At 51.9% G+C, this 26,634-nt stretch overlaps 1 protein-coding gene across 8 annotated transcripts in view; it reads left to right on the forward strand.

Moving 5' to 3' along the window:
* Nucleotides 1-20,725, forward strand: part of Sgms2 (sphingomyelin synthase 2) — a 46,979-nt gene extending 26,254 nt beyond the window's left edge. For 5 of the 8 annotated variants that reach the window (XM_063260602.1, XM_063260605.1, XM_063260603.1 and 2 more), the window contains exons 2-6: nt 5,165-5,837; nt 9,747-9,864; nt 12,477-12,630; nt 15,090-15,256; nt 16,424-20,725. In XM_063260602.1, coding sequence (XP_063116672.1) covers nt 5,281-5,837; nt 9,747-9,864; nt 12,477-12,630; nt 15,090-15,256; nt 16,424-16,627 — 1,200 coding nt within the window. In that variant the 5' untranslated portion in view covers nt 5,165-5,280 and the 3' untranslated portion in view covers nt 16,628-20,725. The other 3 variants (XM_023564338.2, XM_063260607.1, XM_063260606.1) reach the window with 3 other exon arrangements.
* Nucleotides 20,726-26,634: the final 5,909 nt, after the last annotated feature.

Here is a 26,634-nt window from a genome sequence, read left to right on the forward strand (position 1 = left end):
GAATATTTTGAAAGTTCAGGCTCCTTGCAGGGGCTTTGCAGTATTAACACAGCCCATACAGGAAGCTCTGAGGCCTGCGCCCCTAGCCGGGGCAAGTTCCTTGCTGTGAACCACAAGAGCTCACTGTTCATTGTCTATAAACTCACACGGCTAATTTTTGTTCTGGGCAAAGATTCATTGTAGCCTCAGAAAGTGACTGGTTTTTTTTTTGTGTGTGAAAAAGATTCTTCTTTTAACTCACAACACTAGACCCTCAGGAACCCCAAAAAAAGACAAAAAGAAAAAACCTCTGTAATCTAACATGAGCTGAATTTCCATAACTTCTGTTAGCAGACTTCTGGGGTTTTTTTGTTTTTTTGTAACTTCACATTGTTTGGCTACACGTTTATTTTTAGAGCACAATTTATACCAATTTGGTCACCTAGTTGCTTTTTATTTTACTGGTCCTTGGGAAGAGCTCCACTCCTGGTGACAGGGCTGTGAGGGCGGCTGAGACTTGGGGAGCAGGGGACAGTGTAGGGTGTGTCCCAGTATCGCTGATTCCTAGTTATGCAGAAGCTGGTCAGGGCCTGCGTCTTTGTAACTCAATATCAGGGACGCACTGAAGGGTAGGTGATTGCAGGTTTACAAAGCCGGGCGCACCTCCGAGGGAACCTTCCCGTTGTTTGCAGGCCAGATCCAGCCCGGCGGAGGTGCCAGTGTTCACTGCCCTGCTGCCCCTGTGGCAGCTGCTGCCGTGGCTTAGAAAGGGAGGTGTAAGTGTCAGCAGCCAAAACTTCCTCTCCCCTGCTGGGCACAGTCCTCAAGTGGTGGTGCACCCCTGTCTGCCAGCGCTCTGGGAGGCCAAGGCAAGAGGATGGCTGGTTCAAGCCCAGCCTGGGCAGTTTCGTGACTTAGCAAGACCCTGTCTCAAAACAGAAACTAAAAAAAGGGCGGGAAGTGTAGCTCTGTGCAAAGGCCTGGGTTCCACCCCCAGTACCAAAGATAAATATATATTTTTAAAAATTAAATCCTATTGAAAAAATAGCCTGACAGCAGGATAGAAACCTGTGCCAGGACAAGGACAAGGACGCCTCCTGCGTGACTTGCTGGGAAGGAAGGTTACATGTGATGATTTTTAGTAAGCAGTGTGCATTCCTCACAGACTCCAAGAACTAGTTGGTGGAGATAACTAACCCCGAGACTAACAAACCTCTCGGGAGCCCTGGTGGCCCTGCCCTGGCCCCCCAAGTGTTTGGACCCCACGTGTTTTGGGCTCTGGGACGAGCAGTGAGAAAGGTCTGTTTGCTACTCCTGGGTAGAATCACTGGGAACCTGAGGTCCATAGCCACGCCAGGGCCTGTTAGTGCGCCTTCTGTCTGTCTGTCTGTGCTCGTGTTCACTTGGAGTTCCTGGGGACTGTAACTGTGTGATGAATCCGGCAGCAACGTCACCTGAGAACTACAGTTGCCTGTGGCTGTCACATACTGCACGTGGAGGTGTCGGTGCCTCCGCAGCGGCAACGGCGTGCTCCGGGGATTCCTGTGTGTAGGAGAAGCTCGTGTGCCACTGTTCGTGCCAGCCGTCTCCAGGCTGCCACATTCCATGTCACCATCTCATTGCACCTGTGTCCCCACTGCGCCCTGCTGAGCCCTGGCTGGTCTGTGGGACACAGTCAGTGTCTTCCGAGTGTGTTCTGCAGCCTCGTGAGCAGACTGAGCACTTTCACAAGTGTTAGAAGCACTTCACTGTTACATCGCATGTGCTTATGGATGGACAGGCAATCTTGACTCGTGAACAGGCCTCAGGTGGCCTGCAGACTGTCCCCATGCCCCGTGAGACAGGGTTACACTATGCAGTTCAGGCTGGCCTTGAACTCACAGCCATTCCCCTGCCTCAGTTTCCGAGTGCTGGGATTGCAGGCATGCAGCACCACAGCCAGCTGAGTTTTTCACTGGCTGTCCCTGCCCTTCCAGGGTTATGACCAAAGCAGGGCCTCACAGTTGAGCGTGCATGTTTCAGATAAACTCTGATTGCACAAACCCATTTCTTTCCTGCTTCTCGGAGTTATCTCCTGTTCCCTTTTCCTGTCTCGGTTTGCCGGCCAGAGCAAGGTTAAGCAGCAGAAGTGGCAGAGGTAAAAGGCAGGAACCGGCGATGCACTAAGCATGCGTTCTCTTGTAACCTGGTGAAAAGGTTCTGAATTCCATCTCGGGGCACACAGGAGCCTCGGCCCAGTGGATCAGCAGCGCTGTGCTCTCGCCCCGAGGGGAGGTAGGGCCAAACTTCAGCTCAGGCTGGGCTGTGTGGATGCCCTGTGGGGTTTGCTCGTGACAGTCACCTCCCTTCTCTTCTCCTTCTCCTCCCTTTCTGTCCCCTCCTACATTTGCAGCGCATGATGTTCTGCAGGCATCTACCACATCTTGATTCCTTTTCTTGGCCCTCTGTCTGTTGGTCCCTTTTCCAATCTAAGACTACCTATCTCCCTGAGCTGTGTTTTCTCTCTTATTTTGCCCTTTATTGACTCTTGAGTTTCCCATAAAAGAGAAACCATGCGCTATTTAAGCCTGCCTGTCTGATTTATTTCCATTCACACCACGGTCCAGAGGCATGTCCATTTTCCTACAGAGGGCTCCAGGTTTCCCTTCCTTCTTTATGGCAGATCAGTGCCCATGGTCTGTAAACACCCTCTTTTCTGTATCCATCCCCCTGCTGATGCACACGCAGGCTGCTTCCGAGATTTCGCTGTTGCGAGTTGTGCTGAGGAAGACCCGGGTCACTGTACTGTTTCCAGAATATTCCATCCTCAGCTAGAAAACACACTCAGAAGGATCTCTGCACGCTGAGCTCCCCTCATGGCCTGGCGTCTGTGCCTCCAGGGGGGTGCTGCCCGGCCCCCGCCTCCCCCATCGGCTTAGTCGCCCACACTTTCAGGCTGCTGGAGGAGGTGACTGTGCCAGCCCCGTCCCCAGCCCGGCTGACAGATGAACGCACTGCGTCCCTTTGGTCTCCTTAATGAAATCCCCGGGACGCGTCAATCCTCCCCGCCGATGCTAAGCGGGCATCACACTCCCAGGGCACGGCGCTGCATGATTAATTACTTCAGTCACTTGTGCGGAGTCCCCTGGCACCTGTGTGCTTCTACTTCAAGGAAAAGGCACTAATTGGGGTTTTCTCGAGTTCCGCGTTCTGAGTTCTAGAACCGGGTGTGGACGCAGAGCCTGCTGCCGTCCACTGGAGGAAAGGGCAACACAGCCACCTACAGTAGTGGCCAGGCTGCCCACACACGGGGGGAGAATTGAAGGTAACATCGCACTGTGGGTGCTGCGGGGTGCGCTCATCTCAGCACTCTGGAGCCTGAGGCAGGAGGATCGCCGTGGGCTAAGAGGCCAGCCTGGGCTCTGACATAGTTCAAGGCCAGCCCGGAATAGGTAGCAGCACTTCTGCTTGGCATCAGCCTGTGGTGAAAATCCCCACACCAAGCCGCATGGCCACTGGACTTCCTTCAGGTTGGCCTCAGATTTAGAACAACTCTCCTGCCTCGGCCTCCCGAATTCTGGGATGCCAGGCCTGCGGCACCACGCCTGGCTCCATGCTGGATTTTCCCCTCCTGTTCTCATGTGCCTGTAGTGGGAAATTTCAGAGGGTCGAGGTAGAGGAGAAGGATGGGAGTGACCCTAGCCATCTTCCCTTGCTTGGCGCTGTCTCCTGGCAGGGACCTTGGCCGTGGGGACAGCTCTGCCAGGACTGCAGAGTGCGCCACATCGAAGCCTGGTTCCACCCAGTGACCCGACAACGTCGCCAGCCCCCTACAGCCTGGTCTGTGTGGGAGACCAAGGCCCTGGGACTGGGTTTTGCAGCTGCCCCTCAGTCCCCAGGCGACTTGCCGCTCTGGGCTTGGGCCGGGAACCCACTGACCACCCGAGACTCCGTGTTGACTCAGCCCTGGCCGCGGGCCCCAGGGCCGTCTGAAGCATTTTCCTTTTTTGCACTAAATAAAGCCGAGCTGTTGCTACTGGGAGTTTTCCTTCCTGCTTGTTTGTTCCTGAAATGACCCCTAAGAGGCCTTCCGTGGTGGAGGGGTTTTGCTGAAGCTGTGTCCAGCCCGCTGGGACTAATTGCGGGGTTCGCAGCCCTCCCTCCGCCCCTCCCTCCACCCCTCCCTTCGCAGGTGGCGGCTCCCAGCAGGACTGAAATACCCGCTCCTAAATCAGGAGCAGCTGGGTGGCGTCACCGCGGGGATAAGAGGTGGCATCGGGAGAGCCTGCCCTGGAGCCTGCGGGGCTCGGGCCGCGCGCAAGCCGTGTTGCCCTCCGTGGACCACCATCCGCCTCTGGGTGAGTGGCTGGGCCCCTCGAGGCGCTGTCCCTCACCAGCGAACCTCCCGTCCCAGTGGTGTGTTTTATGCTTCTAGCAGACCCTGCCTGCAGCATTTCACTGTTACTTTGAAGGTTGCCTAACTGCCTGGGTTGCAGTGTGCACTTCTGACTATAAAAGGGTAAACTGAGGCAACAGTGTTTTAAATACCTTGAATGTGTTTCTCTGAAATCTGTTCTTTGTTGCAAAGGACTTCGGGTTTTTTAAAAAAAACTAATGGAGAGAGTAGCAATTATTCAGTGCATGTAAGCAACCCACTGGGGTTTGCTTTTTGTTTTGTCCGGTTCTGTTGGTGGGTTTCCATTTCAATCTGTAGTCTAGGCTGACCTTGAATTCACTATGTACCCCCAGCTGACCTTGAATTCATGGCGAACCTCCTGTTTCAGCCTCCGAAGTTCTGGGATCTGTGGCAGCCGGGCTTTCCAGGGTTTTTAACCTTTTCTTCTGGGTTCTTAGAAAAGATAGTCCCAGGAAGGAATGGTGACAGGCGGGGCAGGTTCCAGCTTATTATGACTTCATGGTTAGAAACAAGCAAAGGCAGCGTCCGATGGAGTGTTTTCCATGTTGGGTCCCAGCTTTTCTTCAAGGGAATTTAAAGGGAATTGTTAAGATGTTCCTCTTTATACTGGACTCAACTCAAAAAGAGACAAAAAGACATGAAACGCTTCACTCTTCTGTAATCTCAGTGTGAGCTCCTTTGTAGAGTGCTGGCTTTGGCATCTGTTTCCGTAGTTTGAGAATGTTTTGGTTCCTTGTAGTTGATCACTGGCCAAGGATCTTTTGTGACATGATTTTCCTTTGTTTTTAGGTGGGATCGTGGTGTTGTTCTGGGGACAGGAGGACTGGCCGGCATCCTTGTGTGAAGTCGGGGCGCCCAGCAGGTAACGGCACAGGGGGAGCAGGAGATGGCCCTGTCAGCATTTAATGCTGGGAAACCCCAGTGAGCCTGAGAGTCCTGGTGAGCTGGGAGACAGACGGGGTGGAAGAGTCCCCGTTTCACAAGGACTCAGAGGTCGGCCAGTGACCATGGATACCATAGAGACGGCAAAACTGGAAGAGGATTTGGAGAATCAAAGCGGTGACGCCCCGAGCACTTACCCTGGCCATGCTGAGCCTGCCGAGGAGGGCAGCAAGGATGCCAAGGAGAAAGCCCCGAGCCCGGCAGGCACGCTGCGCAAGGGTACCCGCAAGTACCCCGACTACATCCAGATTGCCATAGCAACCGAAGCCAGGAGCAAGTTCCCCCTGGAGTGGTGGAAGACTGGCATCGCCTTGGTGTACGCGCTCTTCAGTCTGGTGCTGACCACCGTCATGATCACTGTGGTGCACGAGCGGGTGCCCCCCAAGGAGCTCAGCCCCCCGCTCCCGGACAAGTTCTTCGACTACATCGACCGCGTGAAGTGGGCGTTTTTTGTATCCGAAGTGAACGGGATCATATTGCTTGGATTGTGGATTACACAGTGGGTGTTCCTGAGATACAAGTAAGCGGGTCTATGTTGGTTTTTTCGGTTTGCTATCGGTTTTTATTTTGTTTTGTTTGTTGTTTTTCTGAGGCAGTGTCTTGCTGCCTAGCCCAGACTGGCCTCAAATTCATGGCGATCCTCCTGCCCCAGCCTCCTGAATGCTGAGATCACAGGTGTGCACCATTACCCCAGCCCAATTTGTTTTTAAATGGGTACATATGTCATTTGAAATGACCTTTCTCAGATTTTTTTTTTCTGACAAATGCATAGTGTTATCTAGACTGATGCAGGAAAGCTTCCCTCAGTGTTTACTGAGTACACACACGTGCACATGCGTGCACATTGCTGGGGACCGTGGCTGGAAGCAGTGACCTGGGGTTGATGACTGAGGTGCGGGTCCTGCTTTCCTGCAGCTGGGGCAGGCACTGGAGGCCTGCAGGAGAGATTCGCCCTTCCCCTGCACCTGCTCCAGGCTCTGGCGGGGAGGAGGGGGCTGGCTCGCCACCCCTCTTGGCGGGGATGAGCTCCTGGCATTGTTGGCTCTTTTCCATTCCTGTTGGTGCCCAGCTGTGGGGTTTGCTTAAGACCGAGCCCAGGGCTGGGTCTGCAGCTTGGTGTTGGCGTACAAAGTAAACTTGCCTTCCGGCTCCTTTCCTGTTTCTCCTCCACTGCAAGGCACGGGCCTCAGCTCACCATGTACCACGTACCACCCGAGGTCTCTCTGGTTGCCTGCAGTTCCGTTTCACACGTCTGCTTCCCCTTAGGGTCCTGGTAATGAAGATAGAAGTGTAGTCAAAATACTCCCATAAAAACTGCACCCCTTCCTGGGACCTTGCAAAATATAACGTGTGCTAAACTGAGCGTGAAAACTTTGCGATCCAGTGCAGTCAGAGGGCCTCGCCTTATTCTTACTGCAGAGAAGCTCCCGTGGTCCCTCTTCTGTGGGTCACTGGGGGCCAGTGCCGGGGCCAGCGATCTCTGCTGGGCTGCGTTTTCAGACTTGCCCTGCAACCCCCAGCGGTTCCCTGGCGCCACTCTCCTGAGGTTTCTCTGTGGTGCCAAAGTCAGGAGCGGCAGCCAGCTGCCCGCTGGCTCTGCAGGGCCGAGGCAAAAGCCGCAGTTGTTTGGTGTGGTACTGTTTGTGCTGAGAACAAAGGGCGCGTTTGTCCAGAGGGTGTCAGCCTCTGGACCAGACTCCAGTGTGAGAGGCCCCTGCTGGGCCCCAGATGTTTGTTTTCTTCTTTAATTCGCAGGGAAGTTTTCTCCCATATGTGTGGAAAGAGCCGTTTCCCGGGCTTGGGAAGTCACCCAGCTGTCACCCAGCTTCAGCTGATCTTCCGTAGCTGCCCGGGATGCAGCAGGGTCAGGGCGGCCTGGGCCAGCAGGCAGGGACAGCTGTCTGATGCTCCCCTTGCAAACCATGCTTGTTCATCTTCTTACTTTCTCCTTTTGTTTTGTTCTTTTTGAGACAGGGTCTCACTGTGTAGTTAAGGCAGCCTCAAGCTTGATCTTGTTGCCTTAGCTTTCCCAGTGCTGGGATTATCGGTGTGCATGGCCAGCCGGAACTTTTTACTTTTGCAGTAGAATCAGGCCATGTGTCCTAGTAACTGGTGGAATAATTCATTAACTCTGTTTTGAGTACACCACCTGGGGGCTCCCCACTCCCCACTGCTCCCTCTCTCCTAGCTTGTCTCTCTCTCCCCTCAGCCTCTCTCTCTTGCCTCTCTGTCCTTCCTCTCTTCCCTCTTTCTCTGTGTCTCTTGGCTGTCTGTCTGTCTGTCTGTCTCTCAAAACCATGGGGAAGAAAACTGCGGTACTTTTTCTTCTCAATAAGGCTGTGGCGGGCAGCGTCCCCTGAGTTAGTTTTCTGTTCCATGGCAGCCGCAGCCAGAGCGGCTCAGTGAACTCAGCGGGTCTGCTCATCCCTCCCTGCTGAGCCCTGGACCTTGTCTGTCTGCAGGGTACCCCCTACACAGCACTGTCCTAGGCGCTGCCCAAATCTAGGGCAAATGCTTCCCACTGAGCGAGGGGAGGGAGCCGCACGGTGGATCTGGTTTCTTTTCTGTCCTGGAGAAGTCAGGCTGGACTGCACATCTGTAATCCCAGCCCTTGGGAGGCTGAGGCAGGAGGATCCCTGTGAATCTAAGGCCAGTCTGGGCTCCATAGTGAATTCAAGGCCAGCTTGAACTATTAGTGAAACCCTGTTTCAAAACCGAAAAAAGAAAAGGCAGGGTCAGTGCAGTGAGCCTTGGATTCAAGACACACTGCATCTGTCAGACTAGATTTTTTTTTGATCCCCAAAACCCTGGAATCTTCTTAAAATAAGTGTTGGTGACAGGCAGCTAAATATGTATTTATACATAATTTTTAAAATTAGAAGCCCTACCAGTTACCTGAATTAGACTTTGACCCATGTCAGAACCACAGACTTGGAGAAAACTTGAGAGCTGTGCAGCCCTAACCCGTGGTTACCCACAAGCTCCGGGTGGAGCCGGGCAGGGTGGTGGCACCCAGACCCCAGCATTTCAGGCAGAGCCTTCCCGAGGACACAGCCTCAGAGTCACCACTGGTAGCTTTCTCTCTTTGTTTTGTTCTTTTGCCTGTTTCTTGACTGATCTCTACTTTTTTCAATTTATTTTGAATTGATACACAAAATATACAAATCATACTTTTTTTTTTTGTTCTTGAAAAAGTCTCTCTAAGTAGCCCAAGGATGGCCTCGAACTCATGGTGATCTTCCTGCCTCAGCCTCTCGAGTGTGCGCCCACCACAAATCATCCGTATTAACATTGTACCCTGTGACATTTAAATACAGGCACAAACCGCGTGATGTTCAAGTCCAATAAAACAGAGCTCCGCAAACACTGTCCATTCTTTATTAGCCCCTGTGTGTCCCACCCAGGACGAGCCACCTGTCCCCCACCCCCTTGGTGTGGCTGTCCATCCTGGTGTCTGCCATCTCCAGTGCTGTGGCACTAGGGCTGACTGTGACCGCTGGCCACCTCCCTGTGCTCCTCTCGGCTACTGTCCTTGCCCTGGTGGCCCTGGGCCGCCTCAGTCCTCTGAGACCTCCACTGATACCGGTGCCATGTGGGTGATGCCACTCCTCTCACTTAACTATCATCCTCCTGTCCCATCCGATGTCACCAGCCACAGGACCACCTCCTGCAGGGCTCAGCACAGCCTGCTGGGCTCCCAAATGTGATTTCCAAGTCTCTTGGTGGCACACAGGTCTTCCCCATTGTCTGGCTTTTTAAGATGGGCGTAGGCTGGCCTCAAACTCAGAGATCCTCCTGCCTCAGCCTCTTGAGTGCTGGGATGGCAGGGGTTCATGGCCATGTCCGGCCCGTTTCCTGGCTGTTGTGACCAGAGCCACAGTGCACACAGGTACCATCTCCACGAGAAACTGCAAATGCAGGAACAAAACCTCGCGTTCCTGTTTCTGGGTGTTTTTGCTTGCCTTTTTGATCAGACTGAATAAAAGACAGCAGCAGTCAGTCCACTGCTGGCTTCCCTAGGAAATGGCCTTAAATGCCCCAGCTTACCTTGGCCACCTTGGAAAGGGCCTTCCCTGAAAATCTTGTCAGGAAAAACAGCTGGATCCTGGGCTGTCAAAGCGCCTCTGGCCGCCGCAGACACCCCCTGCTTATGTGGCTGTGACATTTCCCTGAGTGTCCAGGGTCGTCCTGTTGTCAGTCTCACTAAGCTCCATGGCTGAGGCTGGCCCCTCGCTGGGTCCTCTGTGGAGTCTTTTTGGGGAGCAGGCAGGGGACCCAGAGGCTTGCTGAGCTCTCCAGCAAAGCAGGACACTGGATGGAGGCATCCTGACTCAGCCTCGCTTGGGGAGCCGGCCATTGGGGCGCCCCAGCCTGTGCTGCTGCGCAAACAGAAACACCCTCCGATCCGTTGCCGCCTGTGCTCCCGCAGGTCCATCGTAGGCCGACGCTTCTTCTTCCTGCTCGGAACCCTGTACCTGTACCGCTGCATCACGATGTACGTGACCACGCTCCCAGTGCCCAACATGCACATACAGTGTGCGCCTAAGGTAAGGGCGGCCCCGGGGGACAGGGGACCGAGGCCAGGGCGCCTGCCCTGCGCGCCTCCCTCCTCAGCCGCTTGCTGAAATCTAGCTGGTTTTCTACAGACTTCATGATGGGGAAGAATTTAAGGAGTATTTCTAAGGAGGGGAACATCTTCATAGGTAGAAATTTGTTTTCTGCTAACTGAAGACTGCCATGGCTTGACTCTGCTGAGTTTTTGAGACAGAGTCTCACTATGTAGCCTGGGCTGGCTTGGACTGGTGGGGATCCTCCGGCCTGAGCCTCCCAAGTGCTGGGATTACAGGCGTGCCCCACCACACCCAGCTTTTGACTCCATGCTTTCTCCTCCCGTTACTATTTTATTCACATATTCATTGTACATGTATTCAGCTCATGTCCCAGCACCGACTAACCAAAATGAAGTCCTCCCTGGAGCTTAGGCTCTGTGAAGGATGAGGGGTGACGAACGCAGCCTCAGGGTACCATGTGGGGGTGTCAGGGCCAACAGGAGTACTTGGAAACCCTCGGAAAAGCGGGGTGCGGGAGGGGGTGATCAAGGGCAGGAGGAACCGTGGGAACGGAATGAGGGCGCCAGGAAAAGAACACAGCAGTATCACATTGGGTTCAAGGAAGACCAGGGAGGCCATGCATGGGGCGCAGCCTGTCATTCCAGTGTTCAGAAGGCTGACGCAGGAGGGTTGCCAGCCCGGGGCCCAGGCTGAGTTCAAATGCAGCTAAAAAGGCATTGGATTCCAGATGCAGGTTGAAGACAGGACCCACATAAAGGGCTTGCAAGTTGGACATGGGTTTGAGACAGTAATTAAGGATCACCCCGGGGTCTCCAGTCCTTGGGCTGCTAGATGAGGCCGTGTCTAGGCCCTCTAGCGGAAGTCGCAGTTCCTCCATGGAGAGTCTGTGCTTGGACCCCGAGCCCAGTTTATAAAATCAGAAGCACACAGATGGTGCACATGTGGCAAAGGGCGTGGGCCCCGCATCTTATTTCATGGAGCCCCAAGCAGATGTCTAAGGAGAGGGGGACACAGATCCAGGCTGGGCTGGGCTGGCCACCACCTCACCACATAGAGGTGTGGTTTGGAGCAGCTGTAATTTCCAGGAGCCATCAAAGCAGAACGTGTCTGTAATTAAAACCATGTCCGCATTGAATGTAAACACTGGCCGGTTTCTAGCGAAGCTAATTTGAGGCAGGGAGGAGCTCGAAGCATAATAAACACTGGGAGCAGTCCTCAGTGTGTTCCGGGCGCAGCGGGCACAGAGGGGGCTGTGGGCGCATCACGATTACAGGCTGCAGGTGAAACCCTGTTTTTCCTGCAAGACTTACAGTTTTCAGAAGCCACCTTGGCAAACGTGCAACAGGTAACAAGAGCCACGAGCACAGAGGTGGAAACTTGGTGGCGTCCTCGCTGGTCACTGGCAAGGGCCTGTTGTCCCAAGCCAGAGTCCCGTTCAGTAAAGCAGCACACATGCCTGTCAGAGAGAAGGGCGCGTGCTCTGGGCTGTCAGACCTCTGGACCGTGGGGCCCTGGGTGATGATGCTGGGTGGTGGCGGCGGTGCCCCTGCCCTAGGATGGGCAGTGCTAGCCTGGTCGCAGGAGTGCAGGGGAGCATTGTCGTGGATCTGAAAGGAAGAAGGACATGTCCCTCCCAGCGAGGACACCGTGGTTGGCAACCTGTGCACCACTTGCTCCCTGAGCTTGGTGCTGACTGCTGTGTCCCCAGCGGCCTGCGGCTGATGAGATTGGGCACCTGCCTCGCTTCCCTTTGGGTACCAGGGCTGTGGCTGCCAGCGCCCGCTCTGGCATGGGAAGCACATGATATGGCCGACCTCTGAGCCTGTGCTGTCATTTTCTGTACGGCACCTTGCTCTTTTTGTTTTGTTGAGGTGGCTTTTGTGTTTGTTGGTCAGTTTTAGACCTGGTCTTGCGTGGTGACCAAGTGCTGGGCCTCAGACAGGGCACACAGTTTTGGCCACTGCCCGAAACCCCTGCCCCAGCCCACCAACGTCCTCTCTCTCCGCAGTGACTCCTCCCAGCTTTTATCCCTTGACCACGGACCCGCTGCTGGCTTCTGCCACAGCACGTAGGTGTCAGGGGTTGTTTTCCTGATCAAAGCTACTGATGCAAAGCTGCCAGCCCACTCCTAATCCATCATTTTTGAGCCCTCTTAAATTATTTAACGAGTTGGAGCTCCGCTGGATAACTGCATGCATCCTGGCCAGGCGTGAGTCCAGCTGTGTGGGGGGATGTTCACAGTGTGGCCTGAAGCAGATGTTACCTGCCCCAAGCAGGCGCCTCTGCTGTGAACAGGAAGAAAGCGGCTCTGATGGGCTTTCTGGCACATCAAGTGGTGAGGTCACTGGTTATTAATATTTCTGAAGGCTTTGCTCAAGGTCGAACCACCACCTAACGGTATTATTAGCAATGCAGTGAATAATTTAAAGCGTGTCCATAAAACTTGACACTAGAATGAAGAGGACTTGGCTTGAGAACTTCCCCTAGGGTTCTCTTTTGCTTTTAGGCGGGGGCAGGGCCCCGAGATCAGCCCAAGCTGTGATTGCATCAGCTCCTCACCTGTCTCCCCATCTCCCTGTGCCCTGCAGCTGAATGGGGACTCTCAGGCCAAGATACAGCGGATCCTGCGGCTGATCTCTGGCGGTGGGCTGTCGATCACTGGGTCACACATGCTGTGTGGTGACTTCCTCTTCAGCGGCCACACGGTTACGATGACGCTGCTGTACCTGTTCATCAAGGAATGTAAGTCACGACTTGTGCCCACAGGTCCATGGGGCCTGGCCTTGTGGCCACAGAGCGCCCCCATCCTCCTGGGATGGGTGAGTGTGAGAGATGGAGGGGGGCTGTGTGTGCGTGTGTGTGCACGGGTGCTGACTCCAGCTCCTCATTGGTCATTTGAACACTGGCCACGCCGCCTCCGTAGCCCTGAACGAGAGCTGTCTGCCTTGCTTAGCCAACCCCAAGGTAGAAGTGGGATTTGGCAGAGAGGAAGCCAGTTCTCCGCAGTGGCTGCGGAAGCCCGGAGCTGTGTGCCCAGCTGGGCCACCTGGCTCCCTGGTCCGCCTTGCCTTCCAAGGAGTGATCCCGCCCTGCTCAGCCAGAGGCCCCGGACAGTGGCCAGCCGAGTGGCTTCCTCCGCAGAGCTCACAGGCGGTTTCCGGAGCCCCCTGCTGTCTCCCCCCCCCTCCTGTCTCCAGCAGCACTGCCGGGGTGATGCCCCTCTGTCTGGCCCAGGGACGGTGTCAGGTGTTGGGCTGCACTGGGCTCTGCTGCCCGCAGGTTCCCGCAGTGGTGCCCATTTTCTTAGAGCCAGGTGCGTGGGCGTTTAGTTCTCTTCGCCTTTCTGTAGACGAAGACCCCTCTGGCCTAGTGTCACCCCACATGGGCAGGGCGAAGGGCTGGGCACCTCCATCTGGGGATCCTTGTGTTCCTGTCCCCACTCACTCACTGTGGGCTGGGGTGACCTCTTCGAACCTAGCTGCTGCTGGCTGACACCTGCCCTGGCTAGACGAGTGTGACAGACCCTGACGTACCAGGGAGAAGTGGATGGAAGAGCAGGAGGCAGGGAAGAAGCTGCAGAAAGAAAACACCAGGATATTGAAGGCCCGTTTTTAAAAGTACCTGAAGACCAAGTGCTGTTAAAAATAATACCATCTATGCCGGCATGGTGGCACACCTGTAATCCCTGCACTCGGGAGGCTGAGGCAGGAGGGCTGCTTCGAGTTCAAGGCCAGCCTGGTCTATATATAGTGAGACTGTTACTGAATAATAATTAAATAAAATAACAATAATAGGAATAATAATAGCATCCAGAGAGCAGCCCTACTTCTGTGCCATGCACAGCCCTGGTGGCAGGTTAACACTGTGGCCCCTTGACAGAGGCAGGACTGTCCCTACCTCCTCCTGGGTGTTGGTGAGGCAGGTGGCTGGGCCGAATCTGCAGCTAGTGGAGGGTCAGGGCCAGACAAGCAGGCTGGGTGCCCAGCGCTACGCTTGCCTCTCTGGCTGTGTCCTGCTGGAAACAGAGGTTGTGGGTCTCAGAGAGCCCACCGGAGGAGGCTGCTGTCCTGGAAGCAGGTGTCTTGCATGGTCCTTTCATTCGGCAGAAGCCTGGAAACTTGAGATTAATTTTATACTTGCTGAAGGTCACCTTTCCCACCCTGGATTGATTTTGGCTTGGTGTTTTTTAAGGCATGGAAGTTGGCGTGGAAAGAGTTCTAGCCTGAGTTTTCTAATGTTTGGTGAGAAAATGGCAAATGTGTAACCCGTAAGCCCAAGTCACATCCCTAGTGCATTCTGTACATGGACCAGGCTCTGGAGTCCACGCCGGGGCCTGAGCAGTCACATCCGACTCGGGCAGCATCACCTTGTGTCCCTCCTTGGTCGGCATGGACCCCTCCCTGTCTGTGCTGCCATTGCAAGGGATTGACTCTTAGCTCTAAGGCCACATGAAAATGCAGCCTGGATCACTGTGGGTTGCCCAGAGCTGGCTTCTCACAGTGCTGCAAATATCAGCAGGGCCTGTAAAATCTGCCTGCAGAATGGGGCCCTCTGTTGATGCCAAGTGTCTGATGGGTTGGGAACACTTGGGGGTGCCCGCCTGGCATCCTAGCATTCGGAGGCTGAGGCGAGAGATCACAAGAGTCTGAGGCTGGCACGGGTGTCATAGTGAGGTCAGGGCTGGCCTGCACTGCATAGCAAGGGCCTCAGGAAAACACAGCAAAAGACTGCTTGCCACAGTGCCATCCTCAACTCCAAATCTGCATCCAGAAAAGTCGGTCGACCCTGATTTCCTCCTCCCTGTTCATTTTGTGCCCTCCTTTCATAGGACGGCAGCCCTCTTTTGAGCTTTGCTGTTTCTCCTTCTGGGGGGTCACTTGGGGGCCAAGTCCTGCTTAAGTGATGACAGACCCTCTCCCCTCCCTTCCCTGGGCAGCTGGATTAACAGCGGTGGGTGGGGCCTGGGATAGCCACGCCCTGGCGCTTCTCTGTTCCTTCCCTGAGCAAGCCCCAGGCAGCAGTGGTTCGTGCTGGTGAGTGGAGCCCAGTTCTCTCCCCTGGTGACTTCGGATCTGTGTTCTCAGCCAGGCCCTGGGCAGGGAGACGGGACCCTGAGCTGCTCTCGGGGTCGGTGTCGAACCCCAATCGGCACCCTGTCTCTCCCCGGGTGTCGCACTAACTGTGCCTCTTCTGCCATCCAGATTCGCCACGGCACTTCTGGTGGTATCATCTGATCTGCTGGCTGCTGAGCGCTGCTGGGATCACCTGCATCCTCGTAGCGCACGAGCACTATACTATCGATGTGATCCTTGCTTACTATGTCACCACGCGGCTGTTCTGGTGGTACCACTCGATGGCCAATGAGAAGGTGAGAGCGGCCGAGACTCCTTCCCTCTCTCGGGCTGAGGCCCCTTTCCACGCAGGGAGTGCAGGTGGCTTTATGGGAATCATCCCATAGAGAGCAGGTGTGCAGTTTCATCCACACCCAGAGCTCCCGAATCCAGCAGAGGATGCCAGCGGCCCCAGAGACAGAGGCAGGTGAGGGCCGGGTGCAGTGTTCACCCAGCCGCTGTTGGTGCTGACACGCAGGAGCACGGGTGCTGGATCAGATCTGAGGAGGCTCCTGTGTCCGTGGCAGCCTGGGTGGATGACAGGAAAGACCCACTCTGTTCCCTTCAGAATGGAGAGGATGAGAAAATTTTGGGGCCCACATAGCAGCTACTTTTTGAAATCAGGCAAAATAGGTGCCTTGGGGATTAGCAGACACGCACATTTTCGGGCAGTCGGCGCCTGGTAGCTTCCCTTCCGGCCTCCGCCTCTCTGCTTCTTGCTGTGGCCTTTGGCCGTTTCCTGTTCACTCTTACAGAGCTTGCTCAAATGCCATGGCTTCCAGGAAGCCCTCCCATGCTCCCTTCCTGCAGCCTGGTGAACCTGTCCCTTCCCTGGCCTTGCTGTGTCCCTGGTGGCTGAGTGGGCTGCAGCCACAGTGATCTTCGGGTGAGCCTGTGAAGGCTGGTGCAGCCACTGCCTGGCGCTCTGTGAGCAGTGGCTCTGTGATTCTTGAGTTCTTCTAGCTCTGTTCCCTGCTCTGTAGCCTCCCCTTCCTGTCCTCCTTGCCCTCCGCCCTGACCGCGCCCAGCCTGCAGACCACCCTGTGACACCCGCTGGGTGCACCCTGAGCTGCCCTCCTCCTGTGCAGGCCGGCGGAGTGGTACACACATGCACCTCAGAGAGAGACGGGGATCTGGGTCTCAGGCTGGGTGACAGTTACTGCCATGGCGGGGAGTCTGAAGTTACATGTGTGACCACTTAAGAAAAGCCCGACGATGAGCGTGAGGTGTACACCCGTAATCTCAGCACTCACGAGGCTGAGGCAGCAGGATCACCGTGAGTTGGAGGCCAGCCTGGGCTCCGTGGAGAGTTCAAGGCCAGCCTGAACTGCTCAGCATGACAAAACAAAACAAAACAACAAAAGGACAGCCTGAGCGCAAGTCACCAAAGATGTCTGCTTTCTCCTCTCTCCTCCCACTTCCAGAACCTAAAGGTCTCCTCCCAGACGAACTTCTTATCCCGAGCCTGGTGGTTCCCCATCTTCTACTTCTTCGAGAAGAACGTCCAAGGCTCGATCCCTTGTTCCTTCTCCTGGCCACTGTCGTGGCCTCCTGGCTGCTTCAAGTCGTCATGCAAAAGATACTCCCGGGTGCAGAAGTCTGGCGAGGACAACGAGAAGTCCACCTGAGCCGAGGCCCGGCGAGACCGGCACGCTGTGAGCAAAGGCAGCTCCGTCCGTCTTTATTTTAGGGGAACTGTCAGTGCAGAAGCGGACCAAAGGCTGCGGCTCGGTGGGGAGCCAGAGGAAGTGTGTATTACCCAGACTGTTTAATTCCTCCTGAGAAAGCTGCGTCCGTTGGTGACACAACCCTGAGTGGGGTTTCGCGGTGAGCTTGTTAAAGAGGTGCCAAAGAACACGTACCCCTCTTCCCTCTCTCTCCACTGAAGCCTCCGCTGCAGCATCCTTTCGGGGTGTTGTCTTCCTCACGAGGTCAGAGGGATTTGTTTATGTTTGAATAAAAGATCAAGGTCTACGCGGCTACTGGGTACATGAGCTGGGCTCCAGCCGTGGGCAGCGCTGGCCCTGGGCTTCTCGGGGTCCCCTCCAGGTCTGGGAGCTGAGCTCAGATGCACCTTCTTTCCACCCTGGCACAGGGCAGGGAGGAGGGTCGTGGTGAGGCCCCGAACCCCCTGCTACCACCACCCATGCACGAGGTGTCACTTTGACCCTTTTCAGTTTTTAACTGATCATTTTAAACAGAGAAGGAAAAGATCCAAAGAAATCTGAAATTATTTGACCTACCCGTGGATTTTACATGTATGAAAACAGTTCAGTTTAAAACCTCTAAGATGTCCAGGCGTGGTAGCCACGCCAATAGTCTATGTCAGCACTCAGGAGGCTGAGGCTGGAGGATCCCTGTGAGTGACCTGGGCTACATAGTGAGACCCTGCCTCAAAACACCAAAACATGATAAATAGGGTTCATGGGCAGTGAAGGGCATAGTCCTTGCACGTCCGTCAGCATCGCTTGCCTGACACATGTGCTGCTGGGACCCCAGCATAGGCTGCAGATGTGGGTGCTGTGATGCTTGTACCCCTGGACACAAGAGTGGTGCCCTTTGGCCCGCCCAGTCTGGCCCGGCCCCTGGTTTAGAGACCCTGACTAGAACTTGGGAAGCTGTTTGGGCACATTTCACTACAAATTTGCTACAAACCCTTTCTTGCTGGTTCTGCTATGAGTAGTGGCCAAAGCCAGCTGGACCCCGCAGGCCGAGGGCAGCCGACTTTCCCATGCACTGTGAGACGGCAACAGATACAGGAAGGGGTTTAACTGTTTCTAATTTCTTTCAAGTGATGCAAAACAAAGGTGGCTGTTAAACATCTGATTGGATAACCCTGTCAGACTTGATTTAGTGCATGATTTAGTGCTGTCGAATCTTTTGGGTAATTCTCGGCTTAATCTGTTAACTTCATGAATGCTAATTTGTAAGACTTGGGAGAAGGGAGAGACAGATGGCTCCGTTGATAGAGGAGGTGAAATTTCCTTAATTTCATTATAAACCACTTGGCCTTGATACAAATTGACCTTCTCATGGCTTGCAAAAGGCACAACAGATGTGTCCAGAAGGGTCATTACCCTTTGGTGCTAAAATTCTGTCTGTTCAGAGTGGCTCTTTCTCCGTGTCATGGAAGAATCACTAAAGGAAGGGTGGTTGAATTCCAAGACAGGAAGAAAAACTAATCATTTATTTTAAACAAGACTTGAAACCTTCACCATCTTTGGCAGACATTGAAACCCAAGGGTTTTCCCAGTATTTTTTAAATAAACCAGTAATCAACATGTGTCTAGCCTAGCTGGTACGTTTAGACATAATTCTGTGTCATTTCCACCCGTGTGCATTTGTCCGACAATTGAAAACAGATTCCAGACTTGTGTGGTCTGTCAGGAAAATCATTGGATCCTGGAGCCCGGGGCTTGGCCTCTGAGCCTCTTAATTCAAAGAAAACAATCCACAGACCTAAGAGCTTTACATGGGGTCAGGGTAACCTGCTTTCCTGCCATCGGAGAAGGGAACGTGCTAAAGCTTTAAAATCATTGCGTATTGATTATTGGACACCCCTGACCCAGGAAGCCTTGCACTTTAGTCCACTAACCCAGTCGTAGAGAACTAGCAGTCTCCTCCCAGAGGACCTCAAGCTTCTGTGACCCTTGCCTGTGACAGAGCCGTATCTGTGTCCTCTACGTCTCCTGCCTGGCTCTCCCTCTAGTAGATGCAGAGGCAGAGGTAGCTGGGTAACGAAAAGGGAAAATGTCAAGTTTCAAGCAGAAAAAAGAACTTGTGCGACCCATTGATGATGTGGCCTTGGAGACAGCACATTTTCGTGATGCCTTCCCCTAGCCAGTTAAGCTGCAGCTGTTGCCCACAGTCCATGTTTTGGTGCACCTGTGCTCCCGCCTGAATCCCATCCTGTGATTCCGTCCTTCTGTGAAATAGCTACAACGTACGATGCTTACAAATGATGCCACATTTTTTCCTGAATCTTTCCAATGGAAATAAGTGCTCTCAGATTAATTTTATTTTCTAGCTCCTTCACGAGATTTAAAAAGAAAGCATTGCCGTGCCGCACCCACCTGAGCTCAGTGTGAAGTTGCAATTCATTTAAGGCCCCTGAGAACCCAGGCCTTGCTGTGGGCAGGAGGTGGGGTTCAGGCTGTTGACTGGGTTCCGGCGCCCCCTTGTGGCTGGGGGCTCAAACGCCACTCAGTAAACCGTATTTTCGACTTTTGAAAAGGCGTTTGCATTGGTTTCATTTTGTTTGTGCGTGTATTTGATTTTACCGTAGTCCTGGGGAAGGAATCATTTTAAAGACATTTTAAGCCCTTCTCGAAGGGAGGATGTTCTCAGCTTGGCGAGTCGCGAGTCTAGTCTTTTCATCCATTTGATCACTGACAACGTGCGGGGCGTTTTTTACCTCTCAGGATCACAATCATTACTGTCGCCTTGGTAACCACCTACACCTGTTTACTGGGAGTCCCTGTGGGCTTTCTTCCCTGTAAAGGTACATGCTAGAACTCACAGGCTTTGCTTTTAAATTGAAATGTCACATCTTGTTCCTTAAATATCTTGGACATTTATGTTTTCTTTGCCATCATGTTTGTTTTGTACTGTAAACTGATTACGGATTTGAAGCCGGTCTTCACACACTTCTATAGTGTGAGAAGGAATTTCTTACTGAGTTTACATGTTTAAATCAAGCAGACTATAACTCATATGCCATGTAGTAAAGACTTTTCTATGTGTGTGTGTAAAGAGCTGCTGGTATTTTTGCTTTTAATGTCATTATGTTGCAATAATTTAACTCCTTTGACTCCACTGGTAAAAATATTTCCTGTATATGGAGTGCTCTTGACTTCAAAATCCAAACACTGAAAATCATGTCACAGGTACCCAAAGATGAGTTTCTATGCAGAGAGACACCTTGTAAGTTCGGGTATATTTTATTATGCATTAACCTAACTATTATGTTCTAAGTGAATCATGAATGAGAAGAGGGCTTTATTATAGAATTATTTAAAATTGTCCTTTAGAAAAAGAAACTGTATACATAAGCTAATCTAGTTTCCAAGTCGGAATTCACTATTTAATTTATCTCTCCTGCAGTGGTGAGTGTGGCAGGGTGTACGGTTGGGCTACAGTGTATCCACAAAAGAAATACTGCCTCGAGGTTTATGAGGTGGCCAGTTACTTTCTTGTGGAAACTTACTGCACTGTTTCAATGTGTTAAGTGCCTTGTAATAAAGTCAGATTTTAAGTCTAGAATTCATTATTTTCCTGACATATATTTTTCATTATGATATCTACTGTATGCTATTGTAATAGTTTTATTAAATGCTTACATGTTAATCAATTATGTAAATTTCAGAAAAGCCTTTCTTTTACCCACCAATACCTTAATCATTGGTCTGTCGTCTGGGTTTGCGTTCAGATTATTTTTGTTAAAGGAAGTTATCTTTCTGTAGAAATACAGTGTCCTTGCTTGTGATTTTTTGGTCTGCAAAGACATTTCAGGAGGAAATTAGGGGTATAACTATAGTTTATACTTCTGAAATGCTGTCTCACATTTACATTTTAAGTGCCTAATTGTTAAAACTAGTTTACGTTTCTATTCAAAAGAAGATATGTGTATTTGGTTTTTAATCTCTTTGGTTTTGCTTTAAAAAATGCCAGATCCTATACTTTGTATTTACCAATAAACCACGGTGACACTAATGGCCTTTTCAAAACTGGCCTTACTGTTTCTTTTATTTAAAAAGAAAAAAGTGTTCTTAAATTTATTTGGTTTCAGAGTACTTTTAAAACCATGAGTTATTTTCTTCAAGCACTATTTTTATTTTTTTATTATTTATTTATTGAGCTATGTAGCTGAGGCTGGTCTTGAACTCAACACAGTCCTCCTGCCTCAGCCTCCTGAGTGCCGGGATTACAGGTAGGTGCCGCCATACCCGCTCATCAAGCCTTTTCAAAATAAGATAATAATCTTTAATTTATGGAATTGTAAGTCAACTGGAACGGACTCTTTTTCCTGCCCTTGTGTTTAAAGTGGAAAGTTATTTTGAAGGCATATAAGATGGTTTGTGGGGAGCATTCATGCTCCTTGCTACAACCATAGGGCTTCTTGTTTGCGAGGGGACAAAGCTGGCGGCCCTTGAAGGGCACTGCAGCATCTCTGTCGCCCAGTTTGGAAAGCAGTGTCCCGGGCTCCTGGGCAGGGGGCCTGAGGACACTGTCCACAGGGGCTCTTGCTGAGCATTCTTGTGGGCCCAGGGGACAAGGAGGACGTGGCCCGACAGTGGGTCACAGGTAGCTGTCACAGACAGCAGGGATCAGCACTGGGACACCAGGAAACAGCAAAGACCTGGTGAGTTCCTTGGGAGCCTACCCAGGACAGGACGGAAAGCTCGCCTGGGAGCTGACCCTGGCCCTGGCCCTGGCCCTGCCAGGCAGACACCCCTGGGCTGCTCACATGGAAACCATGTACCGCAGACTTGTACAGTGTACCTGCCTGGCAGGAGCTGTGATCAGCTGTTGGGTTCTTAGAAGGCAGCTCCCAGCCAGCACCGATGCAGGAGCACAGGAGAGAAATAGTAGTGTTTTTTTTTCTCTTATTTTCTTTTCTTTCTTCCTTCCTTTCTTGCATTTTGAAGAGAATAAAACCAAACAAAACAGAATAGAGTCAATCAAAACAAAACAATGGACATGGTACATGACTTTAAAACAAAATAGAAGGAAATCCGTAATGATTACCATCATGCCTCATGTCATCTTCAAAAGAACTGCCCGTACCATCAGGCATAATAATATCAAACAAATAGTATGGAATAAGACCAATACAAACCAACCGATGGAAGCACTACAGGACTTCAAAACCAGGTAATAGTAAAGCCACAGTGGGTACCATAATGTATTTTGTTATCTTCAAAGTAGTTGCCTCTTCCATCAGACATGATACAACCAAACAAAACAAAATAGAGTAAAAATCAGTCAAAACAAAACAAAGCAATACTGGGCTTCAGTACAAGCTCATAGGAAATCAACAATGGCTACCATAATATATGTTGTTACCTTTGGAATAGCTGTTCATGCCATCAAATACAGTAAAATTAAACAAACAGAATAAAACCAAACAACAATGAAAACAATACGAGTTTCAAATCACAGTAAGAGATTAACAGTGACCCCTGCCTCCCCTTTTAGACACTTCCTCTCTCCTCACTTTCACGGGATGTGTGGTGCATTTTTATCCCACCCACTCCAGTTTTTTATAACAAGGAGGCAGCACGATGTTCACCCATGTGACGGAACCATTTCATCCATGAGCATGATCTCGAGTTGTATCTGTTTACGTACAACAGACTCAAGGCATCCTTTCTTTATAGCTGAGTAGATTTCCACTGTATAAGAGTGTCATGGCTTTCTAACCAACCTGCAGCTGATGGGTAAGCTACCCCCACTTTTTCCTGATTCCCTGTCACGTAGAGCATTGTTTTCTCACCTTTGACTTTCAGTCTATAAACTGCCTTTTGGGATAATTGTGTTTCTTATATAGAGCATATTGATGGATCCCGTCTCCTGAGGCACTGCCTGTTTCTTTTTATTGGTGCGTTGAGGCCCTCTGTGTCAAGGTTGTGGCCAACATGCGCTGGCTCGTCTCTGCCATGCTATTTCCTGCTGTTGGTGTCTACTTTTCCTCTCCATTCCGTTGTCTGCCCCACTTCGTGAGCCCGCTCTGCCGCTGTTCCTGAAATCATGGTCTTTTTTATTTCTCTCTAAAATGTCCTTCAGCATTCTTTGTAGGGTTAGTTTGGAAGTCATGAATTCCTTCAGTTGTTCTTTGTCATGGAAGTATCTTGTTTCTCCATTAATTCTGAGAGTTTTTCAGGGTACATCAATCTGGGTTGAAGGTTATTTTCTTTCAAGTCAGCTCTTCTTGATTTGATGGTTCATGTTGAGAAGTTTGTCATGATTCTGATGAGTTTTCCTTTATAAGTGAGCTGTTTCTTTTCTCAAACAGCTTTTAATATTCTGTCCTTGTGTTGAATTTCTGGGTTCTTAATTATTATATGTCTGGATGTAGATTTATTTTGGTTTCAGCTCACTGGAGCTCTATATGCCTCACTTATCTGAATGTCACTTTCCTGATGCTTGGGAAGTTTTCTGATACTATTTCTGTAGACTTTTAATGTCATTTGTGTTGACCCTGCTTTTTCATTCACACCTTTTTTTTTGTACCGAGAATTGATCTCTCCACCTCGTCCTTGAAGGCAGGCACTTACAGCACTGAGCTAAATCCCCAGCCACACCTTTTATTCTTCAGTTATGTTTCTTTTGGTTGTCCTGCAGCCGTTGAATTGTTACCTCCTGGTTCCTTATTTTAAAGAGCTCTCTCCTTTCACAGTTGCCCGCTGCAAGCCTGTCTTCGGGGTTTGAAAGTCCATCTTCAGTTTCTTTCAGGCCGTTTTGCCAGCTTTCAGTGGACTTTTTAATTTCCTGGAAATCTCCGAAACTGTTTCATGTATTCTAAGTCTTTTTATCCTCATTCAGGGTTTCCCTCATTTTCCTGTGCTCCTCTATTCTCCACCTCTGTCTTCTTTAGAGGTGCTTAGCAATTCTTTTATTATGTTTTTCATTTCTTCTTGTTCCTGAGATAGTATTTCTGTTCTTATTTCTTTTATGGCCTCATGAACTTGTTTCTTTACGTCAGTTGCCAGCACGTCAGAAAGTGCAGGTGTGCGACCCAATCTCTCCTGTGTTACATCTCCTGGACCAGCTCTGCCTGGGTTGGAGGCCGGAGGCTGCCTTTTGCTTCTTCATCTTGACTTCCTGGGTTTTCTGGACCAGTGGGTAGAGGGTTCCAGGCACTTTCCACATCGGCTACCGTGTTTGGTTCTTCTAGCCAGTGCTGGCCGCGGGTGTCTGATGGTGGCCACGGGGTATGCTGGTGGGGGGCCGCCTCCTGCTTTTCCAGCCTGGATGGGCTCCTGGGTGGCTGGTGGGGTACATGCGGGGGCGGAGCAGCGCATGCAGGCAGTTTCCCCGGGTCTGCTCCCAGCTAGGAGCTGCTGGAGGAGCCAGCTGCAGTTCTGGTTCTGGGCTTATCCTGCCTGGCTCCAAATGTCTCCTGGCCCATAGCCCTCTCCTGCAGGGGGCCTGAGTCCTCTACGGTCACCACCAGCCAGTGCAGTCCTCTCTGTCTGCCACTACCTGCCACCACCGAGTCTCTTTGCAGAGGCCTTCAGGCTCACCAGCCACCACAGAGGCCATGACTGCGCGTCCCCGGGTTCCAACAGCCCTTCGCACAGTGGGTCCAGCTCCAGGTGAAGGTGCTGCCCGCTACCGCCTTCTTGGTTTAAGTCTTTCATTACGCTCTCCGTGGGCGTCTGTTCTCACTTTAGACTCTTCCTGGGTCCGTCCCTGTCTTCCCCTATGGTGCTATATTCCAGCATCTGGACTGTTTCTCAGGGAAGCCACTTACTCCACTCCTTACTGTCACCCCAGCTTCCTAGAAGCCTCCATAATCCTCTTTCTTAAGCCAAATCCACTGAGCAACGAACCAGCAACCTGACTCAGTGAAACGCATGATTGGAACTGCACAAATTGTGGGCCAATTTCTGAAGTATTAAAACCAAAATAAGAGCTGAGTGTGGTGATGCACACCTGTAATCTCAGCACTGGGGAGGCTGAGGCAGCGGGATCACTTTAAATTCAAAGCCAGCCTGGATGTCATTGAAAGACCCTGTCTCAAAACAAAGCCCAGATAGGAATGATGGTTAGAGAGACTGATGTTTATTTATTCACACTTTGTGACTTCTGCCTCACCAGGGTTGGTTTTCAGGGTGGGGGTGTGGCCAGGCAGGCTTCACTGAGTTATTTTGGCCCCCCATGAAAGATGAGTGTGTGGTTTCCCAAAAGACAAGTCTATTAAAACCAGCTGATGGAATGGGGGCTCCAGTAGATAAATTCCAAGCTCTTCCATGTAGCCGGAATCCAGCACACAGGGCCCCTGGAAGGTGGGGTGCACCCACCTTTCCATCCCCCGCCATGCCTGGGGATGGAAAAGTGTCACCTCTGCACCTGCTTCACCTTGGCACAGCTCCCAGCCTGCAGGTGTGGGTTTGCAGGTCCTTAGCTTCGACTTCTCCAAAGGACACGTTCGGTAGAGGTGACCCCAGCTTTGACAACCTTCCCCTTTGACACTTTGGGACTCCTGCAGAGGGAGGGGGATAAGACTCCAGGTACAGGAGCACCAGTGCCTTGCACCAGGCCTGCTGAGGGACAGGACCCGGGCCACGCAGAGCTCGCCCACATTACAGAGGCAGAGCTTCCAAACCAGTCCAGCAAGATGAGACGCTGCTCTGTGCTCACAGCTGTCCTCTGGAGGCCAGGAGGACAGGGCTGCCTTCTACACACGGCCCAGCCTCGGTCCCTGCCCGAAAGACAGCCTTGTCTACCCAGGGGTGGCTGCACCGAGTCCTTCTGCCAGTTCTCACCGCGGGGATTCAAGGACGCGAAGGCACTGCACTGATCTCTGCCATTGCCGGACTGAGGGTGATCGAGGCCTCTGTCTGTGACCCAGGAGTCCCGTGTCTTCGCCAGTGCCTGGGGGAAGGGGGAGCCTGGCTCGTTGGGGTGCTCAGAGATTCACACCTGCATAAGGAACCTTGGCCTCGATCTCATTTTGTTCTCATAAAATACCCCAGGACAGGAGGGGGGGCTGTGCTCCCCAGGACGAGGGAGGCTGGCACACCCAGCTCCATTGCTGTGAGTCGGGGTGCTGGGCACAGGGAGGCGGGAGGGCATCTTAAGCCCACATGGCACCACATTCTCATCCTCACACAGCCCCCTGAATAAGCAGGGTAGAGGCGGTGACCCCACTTTCTGCAGTGGACAGGTTCCCCGTGTGACAGCTGGAAGCTGAGTTCAGCTGTGTTTGCTCACCTCACAGAGGCCTCAAAGTAAGTACATCTCTGGTGAATTTTAACATCACACATTCCAGCCTTTCCCACATGTTGCTTGCCATTCAGATGTGTGGATTGTTTTCCTCCATCTCTCCAGAAACTTCTAGAGAAGTGATGTGTGGATTCCTTACATGGAAAGGATGTTTTCTAACACAAAAAGGACAGTTTGTTTGCTGGGTGTGGTGGTACATGCTGGGGAGGCCTTATCCATCATCCTGCAGGATGATGAGTTTGAGACCACCCTGGATAACATAGTGAGACTCTGTTAAAAAAAAAATTCATTCAATTAAATAGTCTGTGGCTCCCCGAGCCTGCTGTCCTGGGCTGGGGAAGCGTGTCTTATCACAGCCTCCAGGATGTAGCCAGTGAGCCCAGCGCAGCCATCACATCTGGAACTGTCTTGTACTAGTGACAAAGTTGTTGTTCACCCTTCAGTGATCACTGAGCTGGCTTCTGAAAAATATGAGTTGGGGAATCTCCGAAGCCTACTGGGGTTAAATTATATCAAGAGATTTAAGCTCCAAGCTGGCATTCAGGCACATGCCTGTAACCCCAGCATCCCAGAGGCTGAGGCAGGAGGATTGTTCAAGGCTGGTCTGGGTACATAGTGAGCTCAAGACCAAAGTGGAATAAAGTAAGACCATAGCTCAAAAAACAGCAAATCAGTAAGAGAGAGA

This window comes from Cavia porcellus, unplaced genomic scaffold, assembly GCF_034190915.1.
Source record: "Cavia porcellus strain 051 isolate PalLab524CR breed Dunkin Hartley unplaced genomic scaffold, mCavPor4.1 scaffold_14, whole genome shotgun sequence".
NCBI classification, from domain to species: Eukaryota; Metazoa; Chordata; class Mammalia; order Rodentia; family Caviidae; genus Cavia; species Cavia porcellus.